The 19,968-nt window shown below is 36.3% G+C and overlaps 3 protein-coding genes across 6 annotated transcripts; 1 reads left to right on the top strand and 2 right to left on the bottom strand.

Moving 5' to 3' along the window:
* The first annotated feature begins 334 nt into the window (after nt 1-334).
* LOC114717063 (cytochrome b561 and DOMON domain-containing protein At2g04850) lies at nt 335-2,052 on the top strand. The gene has a single exon (XM_028902147.1). It carries the CDS (start codon nt 470-472, stop codon nt 1,889-1,891), a length of 1,422 nt encoding a protein of 473 aa, XP_028757980.1. The 5' UTR covers nt 335-469; the 3' UTR covers nt 1,892-2,052.
* A 2,555-nt stretch (nt 2,053-4,607) lies between these two features.
* LOC114717057 (heterogeneous nuclear ribonucleoprotein 1) lies at nt 4,608-10,407 on the bottom strand. Of its 3 annotated transcripts, XM_028902135.1 has the most exons (6): nt 10,071-10,407; nt 9,842-9,960; nt 9,283-9,509; nt 7,776-8,982; nt 5,473-5,526; nt 4,608-5,113 (listed from the first exon to the last, which is right to left on the bottom strand). In XM_028902135.1, exons 3-6 carry the CDS (start codon nt 9,502-9,504, stop codon nt 5,100-5,102), a joined length of 1,497 nt encoding a protein of 498 aa, XP_028757968.1. In that variant the 5' UTR covers nt 9,505-9,509; nt 9,842-9,960; nt 10,071-10,407; the 3' UTR covers nt 4,608-5,099. The 3 variants fall into 3 exon arrangements, with proteins under 3 accessions (XP_028757968.1, XP_028757970.1, XP_028757969.1); XM_028902137.1 differs by lacking the exon at nt 5,473-5,526 and having other exon boundaries at nt 10,071-10,406; XM_028902136.1 differs by lacking the exon at nt 4,608-5,113 and having other exon boundaries at nt 5,511-5,590.
* A 3,472-nt stretch (nt 10,408-13,879) lies between these two features.
* Nucleotides 13,880-19,761, bottom strand: LOC114717011 (heterogeneous nuclear ribonucleoprotein 1). Of its 2 annotated transcripts, XR_003737675.1 has the most exons (5): nt 19,518-19,761; nt 18,740-18,966; nt 17,331-18,531; nt 16,745-16,859; nt 13,880-14,503 (listed from the first exon to the last, which is right to left on the bottom strand). XR_003737675.1 is itself a non-coding variant. In XM_028902091.1 (4 exons), the coding sequence occupies exons 2-4, from the start codon at nt 18,959-18,961 to the stop codon at nt 14,490-14,492; spliced, it is 1,437 nt and encodes a 478-aa protein (XP_028757924.1). In that variant the 5' UTR covers nt 18,962-18,966; nt 19,518-19,761; the 3' UTR covers nt 13,880-14,489. The 2 variants fall into 2 exon arrangements, 1 of the variants encoding a protein (XP_028757924.1); XM_028902091.1 differs by lacking the exon at nt 16,745-16,859.
* Between the last annotated feature and the right edge of the window lie 207 nt (nt 19,762-19,968).

Raw genomic sequence — 19,968 nt, 5'->3', positions numbered from 1 at the left:
TCCCAAAACGAATGAGAAATTAAATTAAAAGAGAAGATATGATCATCTTGCGTTTCTTTTTGATATCTAGGTCCTTAATTATGAGATTTCCCCGATTAATTCGACAATATATTGTAATTATTCCTTTGAAAAAAAAACGTATTGTGTACTTTTTAATGTATCAACTCGCCAATTAGAATTTAATCACAAGTCTGTACCTAAAGATATATATATATATATATATATATATATATTTGTATAATACATATACTTGAAAAGTGTACTAAAAAGAGAAAAGAAAGAATGATTATGGCCTAGCTTCAAAGCAAAGCTAGCATAAGTAATAAAATCAAACAAAAATCATGGTTTCCCCGGAATAAATTTCCCAACCACCGTCAATAAGTATAGAAGCAACTTATATAGGATATTATATACGATATATATATTGTGTCGCCTTGCTAGATGTAGGAGTTCAACTTGAAGCAAGCACATGGAGCCAAAGCTTCCATTAATTTCAAATCCACCAAACGCACCCTTAAAAGCCTTTTCTTCAAAGTTAAGCACTCACTGTACTCAAAAAATCCATAATGGCTCCCATCGCTCTCATTTCTTCACAAACGCGTCATTTTCAAACGCAGAAAATGTTACAAAAGGACTCATATATGCTTTCACCTTCTTCCACTCTCCTGAACACTCCATCACCAAAATGCATCTTCTTCTTCCTCCTCTTTTCTTCTTCTTCTTCTTCCCGCTTGTTGCTTACTCATCCCATTGCACCACTCAGACTGCAACTAAATCCTTCCAAAAATGCATGACTCTTCCTACCCAACAAGCCTCCATAGCATGGACCTTCCACCCTCGTAACTCCACCTTAGACCTCGTCTTCTTTGGCACTTTCATTTCTCCTTCTGGTTGGGTTGGATGGGGCATGAATCCCACCTCGCCGGAGATGACCGGAACTCGAGCTTTGATAGCCTTTCCTGACCCCAACTCCGGCCAAATAGTCCTCCTGCCTTACATTCTAGACCCAACCGTTAAGCTCCAGAAATCTCCACTCCTCTCTCGCCCCCTCGATATCCACCTCCTCTCCTCCTCGGCAGCCATGTACGGCGGCAAATTGGCTACCGTACACAACGGCGCCACCATCCAAATCTTCTCAACCCTCAAACTAAAACCAAACAAAACCAAAATCCACCTCGTCTGGAACCGTGGACTCTACGTTCAAGGCTACTCCCCCACTATCCACCCAACAACCTCGACCGACCTGTCGTCCATCACCACCTTCGACGTCCTCTCCGGCTCCTCCGCCGTCCAACACAGCAACAACGTGAAGGCCCTGAGAGTTATCCACGGCACCATCAATGCCATCTCATGGGGACTCCTATTACCCGTGGGAGCAGTCACAGCTCGTTACCTCCGACACATCCAATCACTAGGACCCACATGGTTCTACGTGCACGCAGGGATACAACTCTTCGCGTTCACTCTAGGAACCTTAGGTTTCGCCATCGGAATATGTCTCGGAAGGCTGTCGCCGGGAGTTGAGTACAGCCTTCACAGGAAGCTAGGGTTCGCGGTATTCTGCCTCGGGGCGATGCAGACGGTGGCGTTATTGTTCAGGCCGAAGACGACGAACAAGTTCAGGAAGTACTGGAAGTCGTATCATCATTTTGTGGGGTATTCATGCGTGGTGCTAGGGTTCGTGAACGTGTTTCAGGGGTTCCAAGTGATGGGTTTGAGCAGATCGTACTCGAAGTTGGTTTACTGTTTGGGGTTGTCGACGTTGATCGGAGTTTGCATAGCTTTGGAGGTAAACTCATGGGTGGTTTTCTGTAGGAAGTCGAAGGAGGAGAAGCTGAGGAGGGAGGGACTCATTGGAACCTCTGAGAAAAGCAGCGGCATCCATAATTAATGGACTTCATTGGTGTCTCTCTTTTTTTGTGAGTTTTTAGTGTATTGATTATGAGGTGTATATGTATCTTTGAGTACATTTTACACCTCTCCCTCAAAATTTTTTTCCATCATTATTTATGGCAAAGTTTGGAAAAAGGGGAAAATAAATTTTTTACACTTTTTTTTCTGGCTAACTATAAGCATACCTTCACTCTAGCTTCCAAGTTTTTTGCTTCCTGTTTGAAATTTATTAAAATTTGTTATCAGGTAGGTCTTATAAAAAAGTGTACTCCTCTGATCCTATTTATAAGGCAGTTCCAACATGTTCTGCACAGACCAAGAAAAACCTTAAACTGTATTAATTCTTCATTAAAATATAGCAACTTTCCAACTTTATCCCTATTTAATATATATACACCTTTCAAAAAAAAATTATCTACGTTATAATAAATGAAGGACAATATAGTATATTCATGATAAACATTTAATGAAGTGACTTATAAATAGAATAAAAAAAACCTTCTCTCTCTGTCTTATAAATAGGACCAGAGCAGTAGTTTATAAGTGCAAAAAACTCTTCTCTTTCTAGTGTTGTTTTAAGTTTTTTGGGATTTGTTCTCCCGTGTTGCTTCCAATGAGAGGTCGATATATCCTGAAGAGGCCCGGTAAAATCACAGGGTATATTGAAAGAATTAATCTAGAACAACATTGATAGCAATAGTAATAATAATCCGAAAGATGTTATATGTATATTGGTTAAATATGGATGTGTTTTTCAAAGTTGAGATGAAATAAAAAAGGCCATGTTAAGAGGTGGTGAATGTGATGATATGGAAGACCAAAAAGCAGATACGAAAGTGGAAATATTTTCTTGGATTTTTGTGTCTGGAATGTTACAAGTGTGCGATGAATCAGAGGTTAGAGGAGTGCGTACGTACGTGGATGTGTCCAAAGTGGGAACTAGGAGGCGTGTCCCCCGGCCAATACTCAAAACAGTTTTGAGCCCTTCAATTCATCGTATTTGAATCATTGATATTTTCTCGTATTCTAAATATGAAACTCATTTTATAATATAATTTATATTATAAAATATATTTTATATTTAGAATCAGAAAGGTATTTGATGTGAATAGTCTATATTTAAAACTTTTAATTAATTATTTTTAAATAGAAAAAATTATTTTTAAAAAAATTGAGACTTAAAAGATTATTTCTATTTTAAATTCTATACATATTAAAATAATTATTCCGAACAAATAAAAAAAACCAAATTCAGACTATTGAAATAAAATATAAATGATTCAGATCTAATTAAATTATACTCATCCGGTCTTTAATATAGGACCCAATTCTTAAGTTGGTTTTGGTCCTAAATATAAGACTCCTTTCTCATATTTATCAATTTTCTCTAAATTACCCCTATGAATACTCCCTCAACCATAATCAAGTAAAAGAGGGAGAGGGGTATTAAGAAAAATGATTATGGTGTTTTAGGAAAAATGTGTCACTTTTTTTATAATTAACTAACTTACTTAACTTTCTTAATCTAATCAAATTAGTTAAATAGATTTTATATGAAGAACCGGAAGAGTAATGTTTATTGAAGTAATGAGCACCAAAACTTGTTTCATAGCACTGTAGAGTGAATTAATGACGCTGATGAGGCTGTAAAGGAGTGGACCCCACTGTAAGCTTCCTCAACGAACTAAACCCCAACTAAAATCAGTTATCAGTTATTTGCCACATGTTTTCTCCAAAAAGAATCTTACATCTTATTAATTTTATTTTAAAATTGAATAACTTTTAAATTTGTCCGTATAATGACTTCTTGCGGTGAATAATAAATAAGTACTATATAACACTTTTTACCTCATAAACAACATCAGAGGATTATATATAATAAATTTAATCATAAAAATTCTTCGTGTAATATATGAACAAGGCAAAAGGAAAATATTCAAACAACACTTACGGAAAATAATTACAATAAACATTTCAGGAAGTGTTTTACCGAATTTGTTTAGACAAGCCAAATCAAAGTATGCCAACGCATTTTTTTTTTATTCAAAAACATAATAGGTCACCAAATAAAAAAATTTCTGGGGCTGTGGAGTTTCTGGTTTCAAGTAGTTTTTGTTTTGAAAAACAAAAAAAAATCTGCGTGGTCATATGTCCTAAAAATAAGTTGAAATATATTCTAAACAATTAATTTTTTATATTTTAATTACTTTTATTCTACAACATTAGAAAAGATAAGGAGATCATATTGTTATTAATAATAATTATGTTAATAAAGAAAATTATTTTATCCTTCATTTTACTATTTTAGATATGCTTTTTAAAATAACAATTTCAAACAGTTCTTTTAAATTTTTTGTTTTGAAAATTTATTCTAAACACTACCCGAGAAAGTTCTTTTTGGTACCAAAAGATTTAAGAGTATTTGGTGCCAAAAGATTTAGGAGAGGAGGCTTTCAAGGGCTAGAACATGTCTTCAAACTCAAAAAACGCCACTGACCAACAAAATTCTCACATTAGCGGTAGAAATCAAACTCATGACCTTGTAAGTTGTAAACTGACTCCTTATCAACTAAAAGAACTGCTCCATAAAGTTGTTTTGATATCGTAAAAACATATATTAAGAACACCATGACATGTTAATTTCCCTTCAGAGAAAGAATCAGAATATATCTGAAGAGCTGGACACCTAAGGACGAAACCCCTTCAACGTTTTCTCACTAGAAATCAATTAAAACCTTGCTACAGTCTAACAACAAAGTCAAAAACAACCAAAATGATTGAGGAAACAAACACAACCTTTTGAGACATCACAGATTAAAACTTTACCAACAAGAACCAAATTAAAAAAATGTAAAAGAAGTGCTGCTTATCTTTTAATATTTGCCGCCACAAAAGTGAATGCATGATACACTTCCAACTATTTCCCGCAATCTGATTTTACACCTCACTCTCAAATCCCAAAAACTTAAATCCTAAAACCATAACCCAAAACTCCCAAAGCCTTAACATTCCCTTTGTAACTTTTATCTCTATATCTGATCTGACATCCTCAAAATAGGCACTCCAGTTAGTTCTACATAATCAAACATCTTATGTCTTTCATAAAAATAATATAGTAACACAGTGATCTGCAAAATTCACAATTCATCTGCTTCACTGCTTTTATCTTCACCTACAATTTCGTTCGTGTCTTCAAAATGACCTTCCTATGTAGCAATTCCTGCAAGTAACCACAGAAGAGGTTTCAGTGTTGGCATAACAGGATTATTCAAGTTAAACCAGAAAACAAACTATCATTAATATGAGTCCTCAATTGTCATTTTCTCAATCATCAAATCCAAGCCAAGTAAGCACATTAGATCATATAACAAATTCATGAACTAATATGTAGTAGGCTTTTGGAGGGTTGGAATTTGTGTTCTTAATTTTCACTTTCTTCAGGTTCAGTGAGCATCTCTTCATTTCTGCTCTGTACACAATTCGTCATTGCCCTCCTTATTCTTTTTCCATATAACATATCCTTGCGCATCAAGATCTAAGAAGCAGGGACACTAGAAAAGGATTGTGTCGGTATTCTACCTGTATCCATGCACCCAATATTAAGACTCATATTTCTCTCAATTCCCTCATGGACTGTCACGCAGCAGAAACTCCATTTATACTCTGATACATGCATAGAGCTATATAGCAAGCAGAGCTGAAGGGAGGGGAGATGGGGAAAAATGACATACAGTACTAACATTCTGGTCAGGATTAATGCTGTGCGATGGGAGAAAAGTGGTATGAAAGATAAAACAGCAAAGAATGAAGGGGGATTTAAGGGGGAAAAAATGAATCATCAACCGTCATAACATTCCCCAGTGCTACCATATGCGATATCTTTCCCACATATGCTGCATGCAAAACTAATTTGTTGTTCAAAAGTAATTATGTTTCAGAAGAATGAAGAAACAAAAAAAGAGGATCATTGGTAACTGGTAAGCAATTTTTCAGAATTTTTCAAAGAAGCTTCAACTTGAAGTTATACCCAAAAAATCTTAGCCCAAAAGGGGAAAAAAGGTCATGCAAAGAACATATTTAACGGCAAACACATTCAGCACAGACAATCAAGGAAATCAACTAAATCACACAGTTAGGTCCGCGGAAAGCAGATGCAATGCATAAAAAGAGGTCCAAATATGAACAAAAGGATTATGGAAGAAAATGAGAAAGGGGAAAAGGAGGAAAGGAAAAAAGCAGACAACAAACAGGAAGGTAAATAAGCGGAAAATAAGTACAACAGGTCATTCTAACAATATATATTTACACATCACTTTGAAAAGGAAAGATCCAAACCATATAAACTTCCCAAGTTTGTGTTATTGGAACTATAGCTGCCTAGCATGTGAGTGACAATTATTTCTATTGAAAGGCATGGATGTCCATACAGGAAGCTTGCCTTTTCAACCAAAAAGTGACAATTGATATGATGGATGTGATTGATAGAGGTGGGAACAGAATGATTAATAATACAGAGAAACTGAGACTTAAAAAGCCTTCATTATCATGCCCTTTTCCATTCATTTTATCCCATAACCTTACCTTTGATTTTGCGAGAAACCTCAGTATTATCCTACCTACAGAAAAATGAGCCAACTACATTCAACGCATTTGATGTTTTTGAAATCTGGATTCACATCCTCTCTAGTTTCAATAGTATTCTCATGCATGCCCTGAAACAAGAAGTTTGTAAAATCTACTCTCACGCCCTTCCTAGTATCAAAGAAACTACCCATAGGTCCTGTATTTGATGTTTGGATATGCATTAATGAAGCATTTTAATAATTTTCACAGCGTCAAATTACTCTACTATAAGTTGTTGGGAGAAAGGTTGGTGGTCTACAAGTTTTGTTGTCAATAGAAGGGAGATTTACATATAAAAGAAAGCTAGAGGGAGGATGGGCGTACGTTCCTCAAAATATTCTTAATCAAAGAGATCTCTTCAAGAAGCATCTGTGATTCTCAATGCACAGATCTCTAGCAGCAGAACAAAAGTGGTGTCATTTCTGAAGGGTTTGGAGACAACCCAATGTAGGCTCATGCTTTTGCCTAACAGAGGGATCATTTTGATCGGGGAAATGTTTGGGGGACTGAACTGAAAGGCCTTAAGTTTGGGGGACTCTCCGCAGAATACTCAATCAAAGGGATCTCTTCAAGAAGCATCTGTGACTCTCAATGCACGGGTCTCTAGCATCGGAACAAAAAATGGTGTCATTTCTGAAGGGTTTGAAGACATCATAATGTAGGGTGATGCTTTTGCCAAATAGGGGGACCATTTTGATTGGGGGAAATATTTGGGGGGCTAAACTGAAAGGCCTTAAGTTTAAAGAACCAAATTAAGAGGAGGCTTTGCTTTTAGGAACCAAAACCATGCGTTTCACCTTTGGAGGATTAAATTAAAAGAAAAGTGATTTTTCAGGGACTATAATAAATTATTAATTATTAATTTACTCAACATAAAACAGCAGTTCCACAGCAAGATGGGAAGCACACGATGAGTGGGACAAGGATAGTAATAGAAATGTCAAATGTGAAACCATATTAAAGAGTTGAATCAAGGAAGACAAAAATGTAATTTGGTAAGCATTTGAATATTCTTCGGAAAATCATGACAACCGAGAATAGAAAGCAGTCCTCCTCTTCATAAAGACTCGGTGCAAGAGCCTCCAAAAAATAACCGCACAGTCAAAACACAGTCTTGCCTTTTCCCCCAGCTCGTGTTTTTAGTTGTATACAATAAATAACTAAAGCATTCTAGTATAAATTATAATTATGTTCAAGTGCCCAAGCAAATATTACAATAATTAAAAGCAGAAATGAAATATAATAGTAGCTGTTCTTACCCCTATTTGGCTGTCTCTTATTAACAGTATAACCACCAACATAACCAGGAGAGCTTTTAGCAGAAACATCTGAAGCTGCAGCACCAAGCCCAAAACCAAAGGGACCAGATTCATCTAGCTCAGAATTTGAAGACCGCCAAGTGGCATCCCCATAAACTGAACTACTATTGTATAAATCAGCAAAAGCTCCGTCAAAAGCACCATTTGATGCAGAGTGTGATGATGTCGGAGCAATATTTGTACCACTGTTTCTTCCATAACCTCCGGTTCCCAGACCATAACCATTGTCATCTACCCCAAAGCTGAGGTTAGCACCACTAATCTGTGACACATTGTTCATTGTACCTTGGGCAGAAATTGATGAAGAACCCCAACTGACTCCAGCATTGCCATAAATACTTCCTCCAACATTCCCACTTCCTGATCCTGTGTATGCACTGGAGTTAGCAGAACTTGTTCCGTAATTAAGACTATCAGTTCTCCACAAGTTCCGAGTTACAGAGCTGAAGAAAGAGTTGTTTCCTCCATTATTACCATCATATCCAATAGGACTCCCAAACCTATTTGAGCTTCCAATATAATATGGATTTATTGCCCGACCGTAACTAAGACTGTTATTGAAATTTGCATTCCCTCCAAATCCAGGGCTCAAACCGGGCTCAAAATTCATATTCATTCCATAACCAGATCCAAATGGTGAAAACCCACTTCGACCACTTGCAACAGGACTGAATCTACCATCCACCCTGAGTCCAAAGCCTCCAACAGCACCTGGAGCATATCCCTGCGTGAAGCCAGTTAGGAAATTATTGACCCTATTCATACCATAGTTATATCCAGCGAGTGGGCTTCGGCTTGGTGCAGGTGATAGTTCCTTAGGAACTGCACGCTTGACCTCAACCATTTTACCATTCAATTCATGGAAGGTCTTAAATAAGACCTTCTCAACAGCTTCTTCAGAGTCATAAGTGATAAATCCAAAGCCTCTTGGCCTCTGAGTGTTGTGATCGTACATAACTACAACATCTGTTATTGTCCCAAATTGATCAAAGTACTTCTTGAAATCACTCTCTGTAACTGTGGACGCTAAACCACCAACAAATATCTTTTTCGTGCGGCCTGGACCAGGAGAACCATGGTTGCTGCTACCACTGTTTCTACTCAGTATGCTCTGGTCATCCCTTGGAACAGCCTTCTTGGCCTCAACCTAGCAATACATGAAACAGAATTCAAAGCATAGAAAAATTGCATAGGGTAAGTCAATCTGTCCTTGAAAGAATAATAAACCAAAGAAAAACAAGCAAGAGTATTACAGGAAAGACTACCTTTTGGTTCATTAAAAATAATAGTCAAACAAACACCATTAATAGAAAAAATTCTTAAATTTGCAGCACAAATCAAAGTCAAAACTTTTTTAAAAAAGGAAAGACTCTGATGGGCCAGAATTCAAAAAAGAAAACATCAAATTTTAAGGCAGGAATTAAATGGATCACAAAACAAGAAGTACCATCCTTCCATCAATGTTGTGCTTCTCTTTTATGACTCTCTCAGCAACAGTTGGGTCTGCAAAAACTACAAAACCAAATCCACGGGCTCTACCTGTTGTCCGATCCTTCATAATTACTGCTTCCACGACCTCCCCATAAGAACTGAAATAATCTCTAAGCCGCTCTTCATTTGTGTCCCATGATATCCCACCAATAAATAACTTACCATTGTCGGATTGCATTTTATCTACATTCAAAATTTGCTTCAGCCAGTAAGTGCAAATTCACACAAATGCAAGTGGAAGCAATATCAGAAGTGATAAAGCAAATCTTCCAAATAATAAACCAAGCACCTTATTCGGAACATAAAAGAGAAGGAAAGTCAATGATGGATCCAATTCATTACATAGCTATAAACACAAACCACAACCATCAAAAACAAAATAACAAAGGCATATCCCACGATGGAGTAAACCGAAAACTAATGGCAGTGCAACTATCAGATTGTTTTAGCATATATAGTTCCAACCACGTCATCAAATGCATTTACAAAACTGGCAAAAACAAAATTAATAATACCTCAAACTGTGGCAAACTCAGAAACTGTATTTACCACAGAAATACAGATGGTCCTGGATTCAATCAAAAAACATCGGATCCTTTAACTATCGGTAAATCAAACCCAGAATTAAGCACTCCTGAAAAAAAAAACCATAAATATTTTTAATGAGCAAATTCACCAAGATCCATAGGCACGCAAACTTTTAGCAAAGATGAAAACTTCGATCCAGATTTTGTCCAAACCCACCGATTCAAAAAAGGCGAAGACGCCAAATCTCGCAGAAAACTAAGATCTGAGGGGAGGCACAATAAGATTAAGGACAGAGGGAAGGTTCATTATCTTCCTATGCCTCCCCGCTCGTTCATTCGTCTTCCAGTTATCTTAAATTAGATTAACGAATGCAAATTCAGTTACCAAACCGATTGGAAGAATGCGTATATACAAACTATCGGGAAAAACAGAAGCTTTATGAAGAGAAGGCGAAGGAGAAACTGCGAGACGCTTGCTGTGTAAATTATATAGGGACTGAGAATGGTGGAAGATGATTTTTTTTCGTTTCGTTTTCTCAAGACTAAAAGGGGGAAAAAAAATCAAAAAAACCGGAATTGATTTGAAATTATGACAAGGAAATTTCTGAAAAAAATGGAAAATTCAGACCATTAAAAGGGTGAAAAAAGAAACAAAAAGGGAATCAGAGATGTTTTTCCTCGTTTCTTGAAAAAAAAATGTAAAAGAGGCAATGCTTGCGTGTGCTCTCGTGGAGTCCTTTTATACCTAATGGGGTAAAAACGTTTGTATTGGAAATTATGGCATGGAAAGCTTCATGGACGTATGGAATCGAAGCCCACTCGCTGTTGTGTGTGTCCCACCAGTTTCGTAGAGATCTTCAAGTTACAGCCTTTGATCTTCATGACCTTTTCATAAGAGCATAGACCTCACTTTGTGACGCGTTAATATTCGATCAAACCGAGCTAGTTGTTTGGATCAAGTTGACAAACCAGATTTGATGGCGTCAAGGATGTTGGGTGAGGGAATCAGATTAGCTGTCCCAGCTAATGCTCCGACCTCGTTTGTTCAATCAAAACATGTTTCAAGAAAATTTTTTGACTTTATTATCACAATTTGTCCACCAATTTTGGAGAATACCCAAAGATTATTAATAGCTTAATGACATAGGGTTTGGTTGGGATGATCAATTAATTATTTTAAAACCCAAAGATGAGACAGAAAATTAAACAGCGACATGGGACTGGAAGTAACCTTAAATCAACGTTGATTACAAAACATGCTACATCATGAGAACTTGTCTATGATTTGTTCGATCAATATCTATTAATTCAGGAATTTGAATCTCCTACCACGCATATTTAAATTCACACAGTCCTCAGTTACAATTATAAAATGGAACATTGACTTGAATCTTCCACTGTCTATCCTCCCAGCAAAATGAAATCTTGAAAGTCCAGCAACTTTGGAGACGAGGAAGAGTGCATTTGAAGTCATCAAAATATCACAAGAAACCATAGGAGATAAACCAAACAACTGAGACTACATTTATATATATATATATATATATGGAACATACAATGATAAAATAGCCAGAAAGGATGCTACCAATAATTAACGCCATTTCTTTTTCTTTCTTGCGCATTAATTATATAAAATCTTAGAAATAAATCACATTTCATTACAAGAGGAGAGGATGGTGTGGTTCTCTAATACAAAAAAGTTTTTTTGCATTTTTGAGAAATGTGTACAGTTTAATGAAAGCCTTGATTAACTGAGGAAACAGAGGAAACTTGAGAGGGCAATTAAAGTTTAAGACTTTATGAAGCAAAGTCATTGTTACGTATATGTTTATATAGTTCTAAAAGTAAATATTTTTTAGCTTGAAATACAAGCTTGCATGATATAAGTGTAAAAAACAAGAAACAAATTAAACTAATACCATCCCAAGTCCCAACATACCCTTATCAAGCCATTAGAAAAAGCATCAACCCTTTTTGCTGCAAAAATAGGTTGTGTGTATGTGTGTGACTCTAGAGCAGGCAAAGTAATTAATGGAAGAACAGGGTCTAAGTTGAAGGGAGGGATCTAAGATTTTTTTTTTTTCAAAGAAAAAAGTAATGATGGTACGATGCAAAACTGGGAAAAAGCAGTGGAGAAATCTGAGAGAGAAGGTGAAGAAGAAGAAGAAATAGACGGAGGCAAACAAAACAGTGACGTCGGTGGGATACAGTGCACAGTTCCCAGTAAGATACGGCAGTCACCTGAAAACGCCAACAGAAACAACGAATAACGCTGTAACACTCCAAAAACGACAGCCAAGAGAAAACTTTTGACGTCGTTGACAAGGATGGTCAAACTTTTGCCCTCTATTTTTTTTTTTTGGTAGTTTTCACTATCTTACTACTGGTTTATGTATCAATGCTGTGAGAACAGCACCAGACCAGACGCAGGGTTGGTTTGCAGGTGCTATTTATAAGCATTCGTAGGCACATTCATGAAAACCGAAATAAATTTTTTTTATATATTTACTTTATATTTCATAAATAAAGTTGTTTTTAAGTTATTCTAAACAAGTTATAAACTAATCAAGACATTGTTCATACAATCTTGGTAAGATCAATTTTAACTAAAATAATTTTTTTTTCTAATAATACATATAAACAAACAAATTACTTAAAATAATATTACATCCAATCCTTAATATAAAATCTTGTTTGACTTTTATTTTGATCATAAATATAAAATCTCAATCCACTTTGTCTCTCATATTTATGTATTTTTTCCCAAAGTAACCCTTCTAATAATAGTACTTCTAACCAATACACTTGATTAACAAAGATATTTTAAAAAAGACAACACTTATTTATTACAAATAACTAACTTAACTTATTTTCTTAATCTATTCAAATTAGTCAACTAACTCCTATATTACCTCCAGTCCTAATTATAAGAGCTAGTTGACTAGTTTGATGAGATTAAGGAAATAAGTTAAGTTAGTTATTTGCAATAAATATATATTGTCTTTCCTAAAACATCATTATTTGCTAAGTTGATTGACTAGAACTACTATTATTAAAAAGACTATCTTGGAAAAAAAAATGTATAAGTATGAGAGACAAAGTGGATTGAGATCTTATAATTATGATCAAAATAAAAGTCAAACAAAGTTTTATATTAAAGACCGGAAGTAGTATTTAATTGTCTAACTAAACTAATACAATCTTTTGTGATTGACCAGACCCACTGATAAATCATTAAATATTAAATAACATTAAAGAAGAACTAACTAAAAAACAGATTTGTTTTGGGTTATTGAAAAAAATTTAAAATAAAAAATAAAAAGAAAACCGGCACTTAACCTACTATTGTTTCTCCCATTCTGATAAATGCCTAGACCAGACCATAGGCTGATTTCTTGCCAAAACATTGGAACCGATTAGTCCAACTTAGTTTTGTCAATGTTTATAGTTACATTCCCACAAAAGGGAAGGAAAAAAAAATCCAAGTACGTAAAGAGAAGTCAGACTTTTGCATTGTTTCTTCGAAGTGATTAAAAGGGAAATGGAAGAGAATGCTGGATGAATGTTATTTATTTTCTGCTCATGAGAAAGGAAATGTTATTTATTCGTATGGCATGACTTTCTCTTCTGATCCTATACAACCTAACATTAAAGAAATAAAGAAACAAAAAGCTTAAAAAATACTTTACCATTAGAGGCTTTTCTTCATTCACATTCAAACCTTTTTTTCCCCCGCTAAGACATAAATATCCTTCTATTAGAGGTAATTACATTTGAAGTACTATCAGGTACTAAATATAAACACCTCTCCCAGCAGATATTCAAACATTAGTTCACCACATTGTGAGATATTAGTTTCTTCTTCTAGACTCAAACCCCCTTAGGCATTCAAACCCTTTTAGTATAATTAAAAAAAAAACGTCTTGACCTGGTTTACTCACCCAGAAGAGGGAAAAAAGACTCTAGTAACACGATCTAGCAGTGTGATCAAACGGGCAAAGGAAACACCGTTTCTCGCAGACTATCTACTTGGGGCATAAAATATTCCCCTTCACAAAAAGAATAAGAATATATTTGTAACTTATTCATGGGGACCCCAGCTGGTATCCCTTTAAGGTTTTCACACTAGTACTCAACATAAACCTTGGTACAATCTGCTGACAAAAAACCAAAACAAAAATGATGCGGAGTAAGAAACAACCAATTCCTGATCAGAAGAACCCACAACTTTGCGAGACATTACAGTTGAAAATCTAACCAACGAAAGGGGGAAACAAAACAAAAAGAAAGAAAGAAAAAGGAAGAGATGCTGTGGATCATTCTTATATTGCTGCCTCACATGTGAATGCATGATACACTTCCACTATATCCCGCAATCTGATTTTACATCTCACTCAAATCCCAAAAACTGAAAAATCTAACAGAAACTCAAAACTCAAGCCTTGACATTCCCTTTGTAACTTCTATCCCTATATCTCTGATCCTCAAAATAGGCACTCCTGTTAGCCTACATAACCAAACATCTTGTATCTTTAACGAAACAAACTAATACCAGTGATCCGTATACTTCAGAATTCACCTGCTTCACTGTTTCTTCTTCACCTACAGTTTCGTACGTGTCTTCAAAATGATCTTCCTATGTAGCAATTCCTGAAGAAAAGAGACAAGTTTCAGTGTTAGTATACTTAGTTGCTTAGTTTGTGCCAGGCAATAAACTATAATGAACATTTCGCCCAAGAAAAAGTGTAATGAACATGTTTCAAGTAAATTTGATTAATCTGTTTTTCCTATCCAAGTGATTTAATTCTGTGAAATAAAGTTAGAATGAAATGAACAGATGCCTTGGCAGAAGGGGAGTGGCAAAGGGCTGAATGTTAATGGCATCCACGTGAGGTACCAACCCTTGAGCAATCTAACTAAAAGGGATTGAAAGGATCTGAATTCCTTGCATTTAGCAGGTAAATGTACAGTGTGTAGATAGAGAGAGATGGATAAAAACAAGATGTGGGTAGAAAGAGAATAAGCGAGTTCCATGCCCATGTTCACTCTTATGCATCACACACTCTCTTAAATACACAACACATCATTGCAGAAAATCTCAATCCGGGATTAAAATATAGGAGTTCCATATGAAATTGATAAAAAACAAAACAGGATCACGTATTTAGATATCTAAAAAATGTATGAATGACGGTGTACGAATATTTTGGATATTATACATGATCATCGCCGTAACTTCTGAAAATGCACCTGGAAAATGACAGAAAAATTGCATTTGAGCTTCCTTAATTTTTTTATCCACCATCTATCCTTATCCGCCAAGATCTATGTCCATAATCTGACACTTGTAAATGCGTATGCTTCCTGGGTCAACACTCATTTTTCTCTCACCTCCCTTGTGGACTGTCACTCAGTAGAAACTCCTATCATATATGGCTCTTTTTTTGGTTATAGTTATCTTTCATTTCAAAATTAGATTTTATTTATTGGGCGCACGTAACCTCTAACTTTTCAAGTTCCATGGAAGTATAGAAGCTAACAGCAGCATAACGTTAGAATGGCTTTCCAAAATTGTAAAGGGAGAAGAAAATAAAGGCAGTCAAAGGATTTCTAAGAATCTTTTCTATCAAGCAGCATAAACATGACTTGTGGGTAGAACAAATGTATTCAATCATCACAATCAAAGCAAGGAAATATTGAAACCACACAATTAGGCCTACGTATTAAAATAGTCCAGAAGAGGATCACCGGGATTTCAAATGGAAGTGCGAGAAAAAAAGATCACAAATAGATAAAGAATAAAACATGGCAGAAAACCACAAATAGATAAAGAATAAAACATGGTAGAAAACAGCACAACAGAATTAATTTAACATTTATTCTTTGAAAAAAGAAAAGATTCGAAGACATTTAAATGTATTGTCAAGATAACCCACCCAAACTTAAGTAATTGGAACTCTAGCTGCCCAGCATTATCCATGTTTTCATCAAAAACACGTATCTCTAACAGAAGAAACGTATGCATATGTACAACACCACCTTTCATACAGTAGCAAAAACAACTCCATGAGTTGTTATATGGTCAGAAACCCCCCATTCATAAACCTTATTTGCCTCATAGCTTTGTCCTGGAAGTGCTTGACAGCAGCTTCATAGCTGGAGATGACAAAAGCTTCATAGCCAGAGAAGAGACTATGGGGATTTTAAATTTAAAGCATCATTCGCACTGAGTAGTGAATTTAATGAAGCAGGGGGAAGATTCATATAGAACTGATAAGGAATTTGCTTAGGACAGTGGGTATTCTTAAAACTACAGCCCTACAGGCAAATTTTGGCAGCTTCAGGGGGTTCTTAAGAACTGGAGCAGAGGCATTTTGGCCCTTATAAGGTGTTGGAAAGGATAGGTGTGCTGCCTAAAAATTAGAACTACCTTCAGAGTCAAGAATGCATCCAACATTGCATGTCTCCTTACTGAAGTTACGTCCACATCCTTTTGTGAAGCAAAGGAGTCCTCCTTATGACTGGCCAGAGCTCCTTACAAGCTCAGAATCAGAAAAGATTCTGAGTAAGATGGTTGGTAGACATAAAGGAGATATTATCACTGAAGTTTTGGCGTAATGGAAGGGCTTACTGGATGCAGAAACATCTTGGATGCTCCCTGTTCCAGTTTCAACAGAAGTTTTGAGATTTTGTGATTCCTTTTTTTTTTGGGGGGGGGGGGTTGTGTCGGGGCTATTGAGTGGTAATAATATCATAAATGACAGAGTGAGGAGTTATGAAAGTTAGTTCAGTGAGGGAAATATTAGAAAATAGCTGTTAAAATTGTTGCCTAAAAATTGATGTACCAACTTGTATTTTCAGATTATGTTGCGAATAATACAGTCGCATTACCAGTCTCTGTTCCTCAGTTTCTCTCAACTTTCTCCGTCTTCTCACTTAATTCCCTCTCAATTCTCCCTCTTCGTCTCCCTTCCCTCCCCTTCTCTCTCTCGTCCAAGTCACAAACCTACATCACACTCATACAGTCACTTTATTAATATTAATTGGGTTCTGCATAGAAATTACTTTAATACAGCTTTCTGTTTATACGTACAAAATGCATTAACATGTATCTAATCCCAATCAAACTATATTCTAAACTAATCAATGGGATAGTGTGGGAATGAATGATTAAAAAAAGAGCATATTTTCCATCGTCAGAGATCAATTGAATATGAATCTGAAATTAATTCATGATGCATACCAGATCAACGAACATTAAGTTATTAAACTAGCAAGAGAACAGCTCACCTATTCACCAAGACTACAGTGCAAAATTCTTAAAACAAACATTATAACAGTTAAACATTGCCATGTCATCTTAGATATAGAGTAATTAGTAATAAATATTTTGATCCTATCCATTCAGGCCACACAAGGGTTTCCGGAGGATGAAGAAAGAGGAGAAGCAAGAAAATATAATTACAATAGCTCTTACCTCTATTTGACTGTCTCTTATTAACAGTGTAACCACCAACATAACCAGGAGAGCTTTTGGCAGAAACATCTGAAGCTGCGCTGCCGAGACCATAACCAAAGGGAACAGACCCATCTCGCTCAGAATTTGAAGATCGCCAAGTGGGATCCCCATAAACTGAACTGCTATTGTAGAAATCAGTAAAGGCCCCATCAAAAACACCATTTGATGAGGAGTATGATGATGTTGGGGCAATACTGCCACCACCGCTTCCGCCATACCCTCCACCCCCCAAACCATAATTACTGTCAGCACCTCCGTAGCGAAGATTACCACTACTCTGAGACATATTGTTCAAACCAGCTTGACTGGAAACTCCTGATGAACCCCAATTCACTCCAGTCCCATATGAGTTTCCTCCAGCATTACCAGTTCCTGATCCCATGTACGCATTATTGGAATTTGCAGAGCCCGTTCCATAATTAAGACCACCAGCCCCCCACAAGTTTCGAGTCACAGAGCTGAAGAAAGAATTGTTTCCTCCATTGCCACCATCATACCCAATAGGACTCCCAAACCTATTTGAGCTGCCAACATAGTAAGGATTTAATCCCCGAGCATAGCTAAGATTGCTATTGAAGTTTGCATTCCCTCCAAATCCAGGGTTCAAGCCAGGCTCAAAATTCATACTCATTCCATAACCAGATCCAAACGGAGCAAATCCACTTCGACCACTTGCAACAGGACTGAATCTACTATCCATCCTCAGTCCGTAGCCTCCAACAGCACCTGGAGTATACCCCTGAGTGAAGCCATTTAGGAAACTACTGACCCTACCCATACCATAATTATATCCACTAAGTGGGCTGCGGTTTGGTCCTGGTGATAACTCCTTAGGAACCGCCCGCTTGACCTCAACCATTTTACCATTCAGTTCATGAAAAGTCTTAAGCAAGACCTTTTCAACAGCTTCTTCAGAATCATAAGTGATAAATCCAAAGCCTCTTGGCCTCTGAGTGTTGTGATCATACATCACTACAACATCCGTTATTGTCCCAAATTGATCGAAGTACTTCTTGAAATCACTCTCTGTGACTGTTGATGCTAAACCTCCTACAAATATCTTTCTTGTGCGGCCTGGACCAGGAGAACCATGGATGCTACTACTGTTTCTGTTCAGTATGTTCTGGTCATCTCTAGGAACAGCCTTCTTTGCCTCAACCTAATGATACACGAATCAGTATTCTTTGCCAAACCATCTTAAAGCAGAAAAAATGATATTAAAAACAAAAAAGCATCGAAGTAAACAAATTGAGACAATTTAACCGTTTTTGAGAATGGAGTAGTCTATCACACCATTCAACGAGAATAACTGCTTGAAAACTATGTAGAGCCTGAATTGGAAGGAGAATACACATAGAATTACTTACCATCCTTCCATCAATGTTGTGCTTCTCTTTTATGACTCTATCTGCAACAGCTGGGTCAGCAAAAACTACAAAACCAAATCCACGAGCTCTACCAGTTGTCCGATCCTTCATTATCACTGCTTCCACAACCTCCCCATAGGAGCTGAAGTACTCCCTAAGTCGCTCTTCATTTGTGTCCCATGATATCCCCCCAATAAATAACTTGCCATTATCCGATTGCATTTTATCTACAGACAAAAAATACTCCATCTCCTTAGTTCAAATACTACAGATGCAGGTGGCAGCATCATCGGAAAGGATAAAGACAAGCTTCCATAGGATAAACCAAGCACCAAATTTGGATGACAAAAAAGCAGGTCCGCGGAGGATCCAATTCATTTCAGAATTATAAGATAACCAAACCCGAACAAAACAATTGATTCAAAAGCGTATTCTCGGTTAGAATAAAATCAGAACTTAATAGCATTACCATTTATCAAATTGTTCGAGTACATGTAGTTCTATTTACGCCATCAAAGGCGTTTAGAGAATCAGCAAAAGCATTATGAACGATACATTTAATTATGACAAATTCAGAAACTGTATTTACGGTGTAAATACAGATATTCCCGGATTCAATTATGAAACATCGGATCTTCACCTATCAGAAAATCAGACCCAGAATTAAGCACTTCCAAAAAAACCATAAATATTTTCAATAAGTGAATTCATCGAGATCCAAAGGCACATCAAATTTTGCAAAGATCAAAACTTCAATCCAGATTTCGTCCAAACCCACCGATTCAAGACGACCAGGATGCCAAATCTGGGAGAAAACTAAGATCTGAGGGGAGGCACAATAAGAATAAGAGCAGAGGACAAGTTCATTATCTATCTATGCCTCCCCACCCTTTTCTTCGTCTTCCAGTTGTGTTTAATTAGATTACCGAATGCAAATTCAGTTACCAAACCGATTGGGAAAAAAATAAAAATAAAAAATCTATATATATACAGACTGCGGAGAGAACAGAAGCTATGTGAAGAGAGGGCAAGACAGAACAAAGGAGAAGCGAGGTGGCTGGTGTGAGAAATATATAGGGACAATGGAAATGGAAATGGAAATTTTAACCCTTTTTTTCCCCTGTTGGGCCTGCGATTTAAAATATTTATTATATATATATATATATATATATATATATGCACGCGCCCATATTTAAATAAACAAATTAATCTATAACACTTTCAGGTAT

Source organism: Neltuma alba, unplaced genomic scaffold (genome assembly GCF_004799145.2).
Source record: "Neltuma alba isolate B1F8T4 unplaced genomic scaffold, ASM479914v2 tig00011705_pilon, whole genome shotgun sequence".
Classification (NCBI taxonomy): domain Eukaryota; kingdom Viridiplantae; phylum Streptophyta; class Magnoliopsida; order Fabales; family Fabaceae; genus Neltuma; species Neltuma alba.
The sequence above is the reverse complement of the archived record's forward strand: the minus strand, read 5'-3'. Positions and strand labels throughout refer to the sequence as shown.